This window comes from Ornithorhynchus anatinus, chromosome 10, assembly GCF_004115215.2.
Source record: "Ornithorhynchus anatinus isolate Pmale09 chromosome 10, mOrnAna1.pri.v4, whole genome shotgun sequence".
Taxonomy (NCBI): Eukaryota; Metazoa; Chordata; class Mammalia; order Monotremata; family Ornithorhynchidae; genus Ornithorhynchus; species Ornithorhynchus anatinus.
Genome location: NC_041737.1, coordinates 46,601,478 through 46,612,838, shown reverse-complemented (window position 1 = coordinate 46,612,838; position 11,361 = coordinate 46,601,478). Strand labels below are relative to the sequence as shown.

The 11,361-nt window shown below is 58.4% G+C and overlaps 2 protein-coding genes across 3 annotated transcripts; both read right to left on the bottom strand.

Annotated features, from left to right (window-relative positions):
• Window positions 1–4,810: 4,810 nt before the first annotated feature.
• Window positions 4,811–6,292, bottom strand: ATP6V1FNB (ATP6V1F neighbor). Of its 2 annotated transcripts, none has more exons than XM_003428503.4 (2): window positions 5,598–6,292; window positions 4,811–5,006 (listed from the first exon to the last, which is right to left on the bottom strand). In XM_003428503.4, the coding sequence occupies exons 1-2, from the start codon at window positions 6,040–6,042 to the stop codon at window positions 4,897–4,899; spliced, it is 555 nt and encodes a 184-aa protein (XP_003428551.1). In that variant the 5' UTR covers window positions 6,043–6,292; the 3' UTR covers window positions 4,811–4,896. The 2 variants fall into 2 exon arrangements, 1 of the variants encoding a protein (XP_003428551.1); XR_486504.3 differs by having other exon boundaries at window positions 4,920–5,006; window positions 5,948–6,292.
• Window positions 6,293–7,268: 976 nt separating this feature from the next.
• ATP6V1F (ATPase H+ transporting V1 subunit F) lies at window positions 7,269–10,791 on the bottom strand. The gene is made up of 2 exons (XM_001510143.5): window positions 10,575–10,791; window positions 7,269–7,857 (listed from the first exon to the last, which is right to left on the bottom strand). The coding sequence occupies exons 1-2, from the start codon at window positions 10,730–10,732 to the stop codon at window positions 7,656–7,658; spliced, it is 360 nt and encodes a 119-aa protein (XP_001510193.1). The 5' UTR covers window positions 10,733–10,791; the 3' UTR covers window positions 7,269–7,655.
• Between the last annotated feature and the right edge of the window lie 570 nt (window positions 10,792–11,361).

Sequence of the window (11,361 nt, the reverse complement as noted above, 5' to 3'; positions counted from 1 at the left end):
ACACACCCCCTCCTGCCTTCCCCCCAGCACAGGCGGGCTCAGATGTCAGCACCCATGCATTATTGAGGGGCCGCGGCAGCAGAGCAGCGCCGCAGGAGCAATGGTAGCAGTGCAGTTGGACCTTGGGCGAGGAGGTCATGGACCCCAAATCTGCCACCCACCCCCAATCGTCCCTGGAGCGGGTCTTGGTCCTGTACCAGCGACTCTTTCATGCCCCTGCCCGGCTGGGCCAGTACTGGGCTGCACTGATGAAAGTAAGGGGGATGATGGGGGTGGGGACAGGGGCTGGGGAGGCCAGGGAAGGTGCCACTTTGGGGTGTCCTGCCCCCAGGTCCGAGGGTCCAGCTGCCCGAAGGGGTTCGAGCTGGCCGCTGTGCTGCTGGAGATGGAGAGGAGGCGGCGGGCACAGGAGCAGGTACCAGCAGGGGGCACAGACAGGGGGCAGGGCATAGGGGGTAGGGCACTGGGTTGGACGAGCTGGAAAGGGGGAGGGTGCAGACGGGGTTCAGACTGGAACAGTTAGTGGTTTCTACCTGTTGGACATTTTCCTTCACCTTCTTCAGCTCCTGTGGGACCTGAAGCTGGTTGCCGGGGCCGGCCTGGGGCTCCTGTGGCCACGCCAGGTCGGCCTGCAACTCGAGGGGCCCTGGGCTCAGCTGGCAGAGTCGGGGATGGAGCCCCGCAGCACAGATGGCACAAAGGGTCCACTGGTGAGGAGGCCGAGGGTGGGGGGAAGTGGGAGTCTCTGTGGCCACGGGGTCAAGGCGGGAGCTCCAGAAGGTACACACTGGCCTGGGGCAGGGAGTGCGTTTGCTGACTCTTTTGTATTGTGGTCTTCCAAGCGCTTAGTACAGTGCTCTGCACACAGTGAGTGATCAATACCATTGGATGATTGGGGGGGCCAGGAAGGTGGGGAATTTCTCAAACCCCTGCCCCATCCTCTCAGGCCTGGCTGTGTTGTGGTCTAAAGCTGGAGGGTGGGGAAAGGGAGAAGCAGACCAGAGTGTTGGTCTCCAGGGGGGCCTGAACTCAGGGAAAGACTCCTCTGTCCAGGTATCAACTCCCCAGGGCTCCGGGTTGTGGTCACTCCCGCCTGATGGGGCCCTTGAGAGCAGGAGCCAGAGGCTGCTGGAGCGGTGAGTCTGTCTCTGTCTCTCTGTCTCTCAGGCTACTCCTTCACCCTCTCCCGTTAGCCCAAAGAAGGGGTTCTCTGCAAAGGGCCCTAGCCACCACTGTTAGCTCCCTGGGATGGCTCCTCCTGGGGGTTTGACATCTGCTGAGCTGCTTCAGCCTCTGGGAACAAGATGGGGTGGGGTCAGCCTGGGGTGGGGATAACCTGGGGTGGAGACAGCTTGGGACAGGAACCACCCCGCCGGGCTCGGGATCTCCATTTGGTTTTACCTGAGCCCCGGATCCTGCTGGGTTTCCCACAGCTGCCCCAGATTGAGAATGGGTCAGATGAGAAGCCAGTGTGGCCTAGTGGAAAGAGCACAGGTCTGGAAGTCAGAAGGACCTGGCTTCTAATCCCAGCTCTGCCACTTATCAGCTGTGTGACTTTGGGCAAGTCATTTCATTTCACTTCTCTGTGCCCCAGCCCCACGTGGGACACGGATTAATTTTTCTACACCCCAGTACTTAGTACCGTGCTTGGTGCGGAGTAAGCACTTAATAAATACTGTGGGAAAAAAAAGGCCAGGCAGTTTCCACTTGAGCCATCCCTTTGCCCCTCCAGCCCTCCAGCTAACTCTATCAGTCAGTCAGTCGTGCCCCCTCTGCTCTGGTCCGGCCACAGGTGGCGGGAAGAGGGTCTGGCCGCTGCCCTGGGCCTGGTCGGGGCCAGTTGGCAGGCTGGGCCGGAGCCGGGCAGATGGAGCCTCAGCCTGACGGGGGCAGCGTGTGGTATGGCAGAAGGGACCGAGGGTGGGAGCGCGGCTGGCACTGGGCCCGACAGCACCGGGGGTTGGGCCAGTGGAGGGGACGGAGAAAGAGGACCACGTGGGGAACAACTGCCCAAGATGGAGTCCGGGACCCTCAGGGACCACTCAGGTCCCCTGCAGGGAGGGGAGGCCGTGGAGTCAGCCAAGTAGGGACACACTCACCCCGGACCTGGCTCATCGCGGGCTCTGGCCTTGAAACCTTGGCACCACGCTTGGGCCTTTTCTCCTCTGTCTTTTCAGAACTGGCAGCAGGAACAGAACCCCCACAACTCTCTCTGCCTGGGGATGAGAAAGGCCCAGGTAGACCAAGGGTTAAAGTGCCAGGCATGGGGCTGGGGCTCCCTCCTGTATAGGAGGGGGCAGCAGGGCAGGGGAGGGAGGAAGGAACGGAGGGAGGGAGCGATGGGACAAAGTGGGCACGCACTGCAGACAGGAAATGCGACTTTTCTGCTTCAATCCCAGGAGGTCCAGCTATCACAAGCATTTGGTGGGGCTGGGGGCTGTAGTGAGGAGGTGGGTTGGGCTTGGGCAGATACCTTCGGTCCTCTCCCTTGGAGATGGAGTTGATTCTGGTTGTGAGGCCCAGGGGCATCTGGGAAATTGCCTCAGCCCGACTGCACACCTTCTGACTTCCCCCAGCTCCCAGTCCAGGAACCCCAGAGGGGCTGCAGGTCAAAAGCCAAGGCCCAAGAGGCACAACCTCCATGGAGGGTGGAGCTCTGCTGGAACTGCCCTGGAACCTGCAGTCTGAGGGCCCAGAGAGGGACGGTGAGGACCCTGCTCAAGGAGTCCTGGGACCACAGGAGCTGCAGCCTCACAGCCCCTCCGTCCTACAGAAACCTTTGCCCAGGGGCATCTTAGGGCAGGAAGAGAGCCTGGGGACTGGGCCGCCCAAGACCCCACTGGCCCAGGAAGGGACAATCTCCCCTTGCCCAAGAGGAAAGATCACCCAGGTCTCGGCAGGGGAGAGCCGGCAACCCCGGGAAGGGAGAATCTCCCCCTGCCCGGGAGGAGAGACCACCCAGACCTCGGCAGGGGAGACCCAGCAGCCCCAGGGGCCGAGTCAGGCGCCGCACTTGGAGACCAGCCCGGACCAACTCCAGGAGCAGGACACCCACCTGCAGAAGCCATCTGAGCAGCAAGTGGTGGCTGGGAAAGAAACAGCAGGGCTGGAGGGGCGAGGGCTCTGCAGGGGCAGGTCACAGGCTCTGGAAGAAAGGCCAGCCCGGCCCCCAGCCCTGCCACCCAGCCCACCACCCACCAAACCACTGTTGAGCCCTCCAGCAGGGGAGCCCCAGGTGAATGGAGACTCAGGAGGTGGGGGAGCGTCCTCTTCCTTCATGACCACAGCCTGAGCAGAAAGTAAACCTAGGTGGCCTGACGCCCCAGCTCTCCCTATCTTGTGTCCTCTCCACAGCCAGGGGTGGGGCAGCGGGGAAATGGGAGGGCACTACTCCAGCAAGGCACTGGGGGCATGGGAGTGGGGTATAGAGTAGCAGCATGGCATGATAGTTAGAGCACAGGCCTGGGAGTCTGAAGGTCATGGATTCTAATCCTGCCTCCACCACTTGTCTGCTGTGTGGCCTTGGGAAAATCACCTCACTTATGTGGGCCTAGGTTACCTCGTCTGTAAAATGGGGATTAAGACTGTGAGCCCTATGCGGGACAGGGACTATGTCCAATCCGATTTGCTTGTATCCACTCCAACTCTTAGGACAGTGCCTGGCCCATTGTAAGCACTTAACAGATACTATAGCTATTATAAGCCATCTCAGTGCCACCCTTCACCCCACCTCCTCAGCACCCCTTCCCCAGTTGTCCTCGCAGAGAGAGGACTCTGGTGGCCCCGACCCCTGCACAGCAGGAAGCTGCCCTGCAGAGACTCCTGCATCTGCAGCAGGAGGCAAGGCACAGGCGCAAGCGAGACCGCGAGCGGCAGCGGCTGCAGGTGAGCTGGTCTGCAGGTGTGCCAGTCTGGGGAGAGGACAGGGAGGGAGCCGGGGTGAACCAGGCAGGAACCTAGGCTAGTGCCAGGCCGGTGCCCGGCCCTGCCTCCCGCTCAACCTCATCATCCACCTCTCCCCGCTGCCCTCCAGGTCCAGGAGCGCCTGCGCATCGCCAGGATCCGCCGCCTCAGAGATGGCCCGGTGGGACTTCCTTTGTCGCCCACCCAGGCCTGGCCACAGGCAAGATCCAGTGGGGGATGGCGGGGAGGGAGGAGATTGAAGGTCTGTACTTGTGGTAGTTCTGCCCCCTTCTGCCCATCCTTAGGGTCACCCTGCCCCTTGCTGCCCATCTTTGCGGCAGCATTGCCCCCTTCTGGCTACCCGTGCAGTAGGACTACCCTCTCAGACTGGCTGCCGGTACGGTAGCTCTGCCCCCACCACCCCACGGCCGGATGCCCATGCAGCAGCACTGTCCCCTGCTTGCCTACCCGTGCCGTATCCCCGCCCCGGCTCCGGCCGCCTACAGGGACCCAGGCTCTTTTCCTTGGGCCACAGGGTGACGTGGGCCGGCAGAGAAGCGCTGTGAGGGACCGGCTGGAGCAGGTGCACCGGGAAAGGACAGGGCAGCTGCAGGCCCGCAGGGAGAGGTGAGGATGCAGAAGGAGGAGGTGGGGAAGAGGAGGAGGAGGAGGAGGGGAGCGGCCCCCGTGGTGACCAGAGGCCTTCTCTCCCCCAGGAACACTCAAACCTTCCAGGAGCTGCTGCAGCCTAATAGGGCCAGAGTAGCCCCCGAAGACCAGTACTCCCCCCGGACCCCCAATCCTGGGCCGCGGGAGGGGACGAGGGTCAGGGGTCAGACAGAGAGCTGCCAGGGGTCAGCAGGAGCTGGGAATGGCGACGGGCAGGAGCACGGGACAGACACACAGATGCAGGCGCCTACCACGCCCCACCCGGGGCCTGTAATCTCCCCGGCCCGCCTGCGGCCCACCAGGACCCTCGCAGCCGGGGTGGGTTCAGAGAGCCAAGTCTCGGGGGTCCAGCACGGAGAAAGCCCCATTCTTGCGGAAGAAGGTGTCGATGCGGCACAGCTTGTTGGAAGGGAGGGCCCCCTTCACCGTGGGGCCTGGGGAAGAGAGACACGGCAGAGTCAGGCGTGGGCCAGGGAGAGCCAGTTGCATGCTGGACCACGGACCTCATCCACCCCGGCTGATGCGCATTAAAGGAGAATAGCCCCACCTAAGACATTTGAAATGGATGTCTGTAGGGGTGCGGAGGGGGCGGGGAGTCACCCTACCAGCTCTTGGTGGTCAGGGAATGTGTTTATTGACTCTTTTATACTGTACTCATTCAATCGTATTTATTAAGCACTTACTGTGTGCAGAGCACTGTATTAAGTGCTCGGGAAAGTACAATACAAAAGTAGTGACAATCTCTGCCCACACTGAGCTCACAGTTTAGTACAGTGGTATACACACAATAAGTGCTCAATAAATGCCACTGATTGATTAACCGATCACCTGCCAGAGTCCTGATGAGCAGAAGGGAAAGCCAGTGCACAGGGCTGGGGGGGTACGGGGGAGGTGTGGATTTCTAGTTCCCTCCCAGCCTAGGATCTGCCCCATCCGTGGATTCTCCAGCAGGAAGTGGACCTCTCTGCTCCTCCCACCACCACCCCGATGGTCACCCGTGGCACGGGAGGGCAGGGACGCCTCACCCAGCTGCCAGCCGTACACAAAGCTGGTGGTGAGAGGGTAGAGGTAGCGCTCCTCCGGCCTGGTGGCCGCACGGGCGGCCAGGTAGCGGACTCGGCCCTGCTGGTTGTGGGAGAGGCCCTGGTAGAGCAGGGCCCGGATGGCGGGGGGGACGGGGTACATCTCCCCCTCGGTGGGGGAGGGGCAGACGAGGCCAGCGCGCTTGGGGGCAGGGGCCTTGGGCGGGAGTGGGGTGGGGGCCTTGGGTGGGAAAGGGGCCTTGGGAGGGCCCTCGGGGGCAATGGTGGGCAGCCTGAGGCCCTCGCGGGCCTGGGTCCAGGTCTTCTGCTTGGCCCGGATGGCAGCGCCATACTTGTGCTGCCAGCCAAAGCGGAGCAGCATCTCCTTGAGGTACTCCTCCTTCCAGAAGTTCTGCCGCTGCGTGTCCATGTTCAGGTGCCGTGCCATGGCTGATGGGCAGGGGCTCAGGACCGAGGGGAAGATTCAAGAGCAAGTCACCCCCTGCCTAATGTTGGGTCTAGGAGCCTGTTGCCTTGGCAACTGAACCCCACATCACACATGTCATCACACATGTCATCACACAGGGCCTGGTGTGGGTGTAGAGGGGTTCCACGCTGGAGTTTTCCCAGCATGGGAAGCAGCGTTACCTAGCAAAAAGAGCACAGACCGGAGAGTCAGAGGACCTGGGTTCTAAGCCCAGATCCACCATTTGTCTGTTGGGTAACGTTAGACAGGTCACTTAATTTCACTGTGCCTCAGTTCCCTCACCTGCAAAATGGGGACTCAATACCCATTCACCCTCTTACTTAGATTCTGAGCTCCATTTGGGATTCATTTATATGTAGCCCAGCACCTAGTATAGTGCTTGGCCTCTAGCAAGCATTTAAAATACCACCGGTATTATTATCATCAGCCCCCCCCATCTCCAGTCAACTCGTGGTCAGAGGGAGCTTTTGTTTTTTTAAATTAGTACTGAATGCTTACTATATGCCCAACATTGTAATAAGCACTGTGGTAAGTCCAAGACAGGTTGAATACAGTCCATGGCCCACATGGGCTCAGTCTTATTCTCCATTCCACAGATAAGGTAACTAAGGCACAGAGAAGTGAAGTGACTTGCCCAAGGTCACAGCAGAGAAGTGGCAGAGCCAGGATTAGAACCCAGGTCCTTTTGACACCTAGGCCCCCTCTGTTCTTTGAGTTGTGGAGAGGTTTTGGCCTGGGCCCCAAGTCCTCACCCTTCTAACACTCCAGGGCTTCGTGCCTATATAGTTCCCTTTTCTCCCCACTACCCCCTCCCCATCTCCCTACAGGAAAACAATTCCCTCTTCTTAGGGAGATTCCTGTTCCTCACATTTCTCTTCCCTACTATGCCCAGACTACGGGCTCTGGGGAATTCTGGCATCAGCCTCTCTCCTCTGCCACTGTAAGCTCATCATTGGGCAGGGACTGTCTATCTGTTGCCCATTTGTACATTCCAAGTGCTTAGTACAGTGCTCTGCATATAGTAGGCGCTCAATAAATACTATTGAATGAATACACTAGCTCTGACACTCCAACAGCTCTGTGCTACCCCCTACCCCTCTTCCTCCCACCACCCACCCATTCTCTCCCCCAGCAGTGAGCTGCCTCTGCCTTCCACACCCATCCCCAGCCAAAAATCAACAGGCAGCCAGGAGAGGGGGAGCCTTTAATTTAATAACAACATGCAACAGCCAGCACCAGCCTTGCTGGGGAGCAGGTGAGTGGAAGGAAAGAAAGGTGCACGTGTTTGTGTTGTGGGGGGCAGAGCCAGCTTTGGGTTCCCTGAGCTCTACTTTCCCTTGGAGTTTTTGGTCTCCTTCCAAGGTCACCACAGGGACAGACTTGTCCTGGTCTACCCCAGGGGGGCTGGAGAGAACTCACCCAGCTGAAGGGCACCAGTGAGCTGAGGCCACACCCCCTCAGATAAACCTCTGAGCAAGGGGAGGGGCACTGGATGGACAGACGGACACACACATACACACACGTACACACTGCGGAGGGCAGGCCCCAGGCTCAGGGCTAGTAGGCGGGGGTTGTTAGCGCAGGTCTTCGGCCGTGAACATGCCGCGGGCCCGGCGCAGGATTGAGTCCTTGGCCGCGTCGTAGGGGTGCTCCTTGGAGGGGATCTCCAGCACGGCGGGCAGGGAGCGGGTGTGGGCATCCAGCGCGTGCCGCACCATCTCAGCGATATACTGGTTGATGAGGATGATGCCTATGTCATCCCGATTGAGGAACTGCCTGCAAGGGAGGGGAGAAGGGAAGAGAGGAGGGAAGCGGGAGCTGTGAGTGTCAGCCTCCAGATGGGCCCGGCTCAGGCTGGGTTGTACCGTGGCTTCAGAAATATGGGAGGCCCAGGGAAGCAGAGGATTCTAGAAAAGGCAGTGACAAGGAGGCAGGAGAATGGTAGGGAAGCAAGTCGGGCCCCCAGGCTGCAACTCTGTATAGAAATTAGGGAGACCCAATCTGGCCCTCTTCACTCCTCAATCAGTGGTATTTATCGAGCCCTTACTGTGTGCAGAGCACTACAGTGCTCGGAAGCAGATAATACAGAGAGTTGGTAGACACGTTCCTTATCCTCAAGGCACTTAGGGTCTACAGGGGGAGACAGACATTAAAATAAGTAAGGAAGCCTCACAGAGCGTCATTCTCAACTGTCCACCTCCAACCCCTTTCTTCCTCCAGCCTGGAATGTGCTCCTTCAAATCTACGAGTCCACAGCTTTCCCCCAATCTTCAAAGTCCTCCTAAAAACCCACCTCCTCCAGAAGACCTTCCCTGATTAATCTCCTCTTCCCAGGCCAGGCCCATTCAACAACTGCTGCTCTTGTCATTTTATATCCGTGCTGGGGAAAGGTGGATCTCATTTTATGTTCATTTACACTTCAGTTATCCTCCCCTCCTCCCCCCCTCCGCCCAAACACAGGGTCGTGGTGACCTTCCCCAGAGCCAGTCAGAACTGACTGATAGGATCAGCCTTTCCAGAGTCAGGCAGGGAGTGGTTCCCACGGGCTGTGGCAGCAAAAACCGGTCTGGCCTCAGCTACCCTGTGGTCTGGACTGTTTGGGGGAAACAGTCGGGGCGTGGGATAGACACAGACTTCAGCAGGGACAGTTCCAGCCCTGGACATGACAGGGAGGGGCGGGACCCAAGTTATTTAACCAGTGGGGTGAAGTGGCCAGACCCACTCTGCTGCCTCTTAACAAAGGGTGGGGGTGGGATATGTATGTATGTATGTATGTGTCCATCCTGATTTCACGGGGTTCTGATGCCTCTGATGATGGGGCGAACCAGGGCGAAGAGCTCCCAGGCAGGGCAGGGTTGCAAACAGGGTGGGATGGGGGTGTCAGGGAACATGTCTACCAACTCTGTTATACTGTACTTTCCCCAAGCGCTTGTTACAGTGCTCTGCACGCAGGAAGCGCTCAGCAAATAGCAGTGAGTAACTGGGAAAGGGAAGGAGGCGGGCGAGGCTTGGGTGGCTGCTTGCACCGGATTCTCCCTGCTGAGGGTCACATGGAGCCGGACTCGTGCAGCTGACTCTGCACCGGCCCCACCTCCGGGCCCCCAAAAAAGGAAGCAGACCCTTGGAGGGACCCTTCCCAGGCGCATCCCCAGCTCCACACACCGGATCCCGGGGGGAACCCAGAAATCCGCCACCCTGGGCCAGACTCAGTGACAGTTCACCCCACGCTGGCCTTACAGCTCCCTTCGCTGAGAAGCTACGTAGCCCACTGGGCAGGACTGGGAGTCAGGAGGCCTGGGTCCTAATCCCAGCTCCTCCACTGCGGTACTCTAGACAATGATAATAATAATCATGGCATCTGTTACCCGCTTACTATGTGCTAGACACTGTACTAAGCATTGGAGTGGATTGGACATAGTCTCCATCCCACATGGGGCTCAGTCTCTGTCCCCATTTTACAGGTGAGGTCACAGGCACAGAGGAAGGGAAGTGACTTACCCAAGGTCACACAGCAGACAAGTGGCGGGGTCGGGATTGGAAGCCGTGACCTTCTGACTCGCAGGCTGGTGCCCTACCCACTATGCCAGCGTGGCTCAGCTTGCCAGCTGTGTGACTTTGGGCAAGTCACTTAACTTCTCTGTGCCTCAGTTACCTCATCTGTAAAATGGTGATTAAGAACTGTAAGCCCCACGTGGGACAACCTGATCACCCTGAATCCCCCCCAGCACTTAGAGCGGTGCGTGGCTCAGTGGAAAGAGCACGGGCTTTGGAGTCAGAGGTCATGGGTTCGAATCCGGGCTCTGCCACTTGTCAGCTGTGTGACTGTGGGCAAGTCACTTAACTTCTCTGTGCCTCAGTTACCCCATCTGTAAAATGGGGTTTAAGACTGTGAGCCCCCGTGGGACAACCTGATTCCCCTCTGTCTACCCCAGCGCTTAGAACAGTGCTCTGCACGTAATAAGCGCTTAACAAATACCAACATTATTATTATAGTAAGCGCTGAACAAATATCACCATTATAATTACGCCAAGATGCTTAACTTTGAGTAACTTTGGATTCTCCTTCCCTCAGACTGTGAGGTCCGGGTGGGACAAGGATTGTGTCCAATCGGCTGGGTTTTTTTTTTTTTAATGGTATCTGTTGAGCGCTTACTATGTGCCAGGCACCTACTATACAAGATCATCAGGATTGCACTCATTCATTCAATCGTATTTATTGAGCGCTTACTATGTGCAGAGCACGGGACTAAGCGCTTGGAATGGCCAAATCGGTAACAGAGAGAGACAGTCCCTGCCCTTACAGTCTAATCAGTGTTTGGCAAATACTATTATTGTATTTGCAAAGATAGTTTTTTTAGGCGGGGGGAGTTAAACTGACTCTCCCTCCGCTCAGGACTTTGCTTGGATCCACCCCAGCGCTTCGCACAGTGGTCGGCACCACAGTTCTAAGTCCCAGGCCCGGTTCGCGCCCGCGCCCTTAAGGGCCACCGTACCGGAAGGTGTCCTCGATCTCGTTGATGGACGTGTCCTTCTCCACCACCAGGAAGTTGGGGTGGCGGTTTTTGTTGAGCTCCCCTATCCCGCCGAGCAGGAAGCCGGTGACCGTGTCTTCGTCGCCGATCACGGCGATCAGCTTCCCCCGCCCCGCCATGCTCTGCAGCCGCTTCCGCAGCCTCCGCCGACGGGATTTATATGGCCGAAACCCCGCCCTCCCGCCCCAGCTCCTCCACAGCCCCGCCCCCTGCCCGCCGAGCATGCGCACTCAGCAGGCATCGTTCCGCCCCCCTTCCCTTTGGGCATGCGCATGACGAAAATGACATGCTGGGAGTTGTAGTTCTCCCGTGGCATGCTGGGAGTTGTAGTTTGCCCCGCTGCTGGCTCTACCCTGACTGCGGGAAGAGAAAGGGCCCTGGGGCAGGAGGCAAAGTAGTTATTATGTGGGTATTTGTTAAGCGCTTACTATAATAATGTTGGTATTTGTTAAGCGCTTACTATGTGCAGAGCACTGTTCTAAGCGCTGGGGTAGACACAGGGGAATCAGGTTGTCCCACGTGGGGCTCACAGTCTTAATCCCCATTTTACAGATGAGGTAACTGAGGCACCGAGAAGTGAAGTGACTTGCCTAAAGTCACACAGCTGACAAGTGGCAGATCCGGGATTCGAACCCATGACCTCTGACTCCAAAGCCCGTGCTCTTTCCACTGAGCCACGCTGCTTCATTTTACAGATGAGGTGACTGAGGCACAGAGAAGCGAAGTGATTTGCCCACAGTCACACAGC

Bases quoted from the DNA above. Each gene is read 5' to 3' on its own strand.
- ATP6V1FNB (XM_003428503.4), bottom strand. From the start codon at position 6,042: ATGGCACGGCACCTGAACATGGACACGCAGCGGCAGAACTTCTGGAAG. The intron at 5,007-5,597 runs GTGAGGCGTCCC...TCTCTTCCCCAG, and splicing joins TGTGTACGGCTGGCAGCTGG to GCCCCACGGTGAAGGGGGCC.
- ATP6V1F (XM_001510143.5), bottom strand. From the start codon at position 10,732: ATGGCGGGGCGGGGGAAGCTGATCGCCGTGATCGGCGACGAAGACACG. The intron at 7,858-10,574 runs GTACGGTGGCCC...CCTCCCTTGCAG, and splicing joins GAGATCGAGGACACCTTCCG to GCAGTTCCTCAATCGGGATG.